This window comes from Etheostoma spectabile, chromosome 22 (assembly GCF_008692095.1).
Source record: "Etheostoma spectabile isolate EspeVRDwgs_2016 chromosome 22, UIUC_Espe_1.0, whole genome shotgun sequence".
In the NCBI taxonomy this organism is placed as follows: domain Eukaryota; kingdom Metazoa; phylum Chordata; class Actinopteri; order Perciformes; family Percidae; genus Etheostoma; species Etheostoma spectabile.
In genome coordinates this window covers 11,844,288-11,846,243 of record NC_045754.1, presented here as the reverse complement: position 1 = coordinate 11,846,243, position 1,956 = coordinate 11,844,288, and the positions used below count along the sequence as shown (strand labels likewise).

Genomic DNA, 1,956 nt, shown 5'->3' with positions numbered 1-1,956 from the left:
TGATGTCTTTCTGCTGCATACAAATTGCCCTTCTAGGACAAAGAATAAACGGAACGGAACTGCCTGTAAATGTCATGTCTCCTTCAGGTTTTCCAAACCCCTGAGCCTTTAAGAAGTCCACTCCAGCCAACGGCCGCGGGTCAGGCAGAACTACCTCAGGCTGCAGGCCAGATTCCACTGCAGCCCACACCAGTCAACACTCCACCCGCCGTGCAGGCTACATCTCCCACACCAGGCGTACCCGCTGCTGCTGCTGCTCCCACCACACAGGTTAGTCTGACCTAGCTCAGTTTATTTTAATCATACTTTCTTAAAATGGGCCTGTCATCTGTCAACCACTGATTTTTCTGATATCCCTTCCTTCTCCTACTCCTTGTGCAAGCTTTCATTCTACTCAAATGTCTTCATCTGTATTTTGACAGACACTAGCTGCCTCAGGGGATGTCAAGGCTCCCATTAGTTTGGTATTAAGGTTAAGGTATGTTTCTTCATTACCAAATGCATAAAAGGACTCAAAACATTTCTTTTTAGCAACACCTATGACTTTTAATTAACCTGGCTGGTTGCTGCTTTTAGTCTTCAGTTTTTAATGCTTTTACCAGTCTTTTATACTGATGCTTTTACCTAGACTGGGTAAATCCCGCCCACTCTGCCCTCTATTTGATTTCGCCATGCAGCTCTGTCTGGAAACCTGCACGTTTAATTCTCCTGCTTCAGTTTACAATTTTGCAGAAACCAATCACAAACTGGCTCATCTACCTGGCGCGCTATTAGCGGATTTAACGTGATGATAATGGAGAAGCGACCAAGCAGCTTATTGTTTACATTCAACAACACTTGGAATAATTGGTTGGAACTGATTGGTTGAAGGACTATCCAATTTTGCACATTATAATGTGCAAAATAATCTTTTTACTCGAGTATTCGTTTTTTTGTGATCATTAGGAGCTGAAATTGTAATCGCGATTAAACATTTGATTAATTGCACAGCCCTAGTCTACGTTCCATCATTTCTATGTACCTGTAACAAAGGGGTGATAAACTTCACTGATCTGCTCTTTCTTTCTTTCTTTTCTTTAGAAATTCAAAAAAAGAGCTAAATGACATCCGCTTTGAATTTATGCCAGGGAGAGGTAAGTGGACTTTCTGTATTAATCACCAAGTAGTTGAAAAAAATGTCAACGTCTTCACTGTGGATGCCACATTTTGGCTAATCAGTAAGGGAAACTGACACTTTATACCTCGTGTTTTGTGACATTTATTTTGCTGCATCAGCTGTCCATCACAGCAGCCAAAATGAAAAAGCAAAAGCAGCTCATTTCAGTATTTATCAGCACTGAGAACAAGGTGCAGAAACACAGCTCTTCTTGTTTTTAAGGAGTGCAGTTGTCAGTGTATTTTCCCAAAACCATAAGAGAAACCAGGGGCCTGTTGCACGAAACTAGGATAAGGGATTAAGCCGGGATATTCAAGTTATCCTGGATGAATTTAGCTTCGACTCGGTTGCACGAAACCAGATTGAATTAAGCCCAGCCAAGTAACCATGGAGATTTATTCTTTGCGGCTAGCCTGGTCCAGAGCAGGCTAACAGCTAGGCTAAGATTAATCCTGGAGTCTCATGTGTTCAATCAGCTGCCGTCTGATCCGAAATAAACGTGTTTAACAGTTATTCCGTTGTCTTCTGAATGTGTTCTGCTTTATTTTTATTAACATGCATTAGCCTAGGCTACTTGTCACTATTGTTGTCGCGAGTTTGATTTAAACCCTACTACAGCTGTTTAGATGTTAGAAATGGTTGCACTGGCACCCAGATGCGGAGTGGGACTTTTCCCGGTGGGACGGTAGTGTGTCGAGGCTGGCGTGCGGCCGCTGCCCGGTGGCTGGTGCGGCAGACCTGTGCATCGCGTCAGTGTCCACTCTCTCCGTAAAAGTAGAGATGAGCAGCGCAGCGTCCGT

The 1,956-nt window shown here is 43.5% G+C and overlaps 1 protein-coding gene across 4 annotated transcripts in view; it reads left to right on the top strand.

The window, feature by feature from the left end:
- The window catches only part of oxsr1b (oxidative stress responsive kinase 1b), a 69,721-nt gene that overhangs the window by 63,323 nt on the left and 4,442 nt on the right, over positions 1–1,956 (top strand). For 3 of the 4 annotated variants that reach the window (XM_032503627.1, XM_032503629.1, XM_032503630.1), the window contains 3 exons: positions 88–270; positions 423–478; positions 1,081–1,133. In XM_032503627.1, coding sequence (XP_032359518.1) covers positions 88–270; positions 423–478; positions 1,081–1,133 — 292 coding nt within the window. The remainder of the gene's footprint in view (positions 1–87; positions 271–422; positions 479–1,080; positions 1,134–1,956) is intronic. The other variant, XM_032503628.1, reaches the window with a different exon arrangement.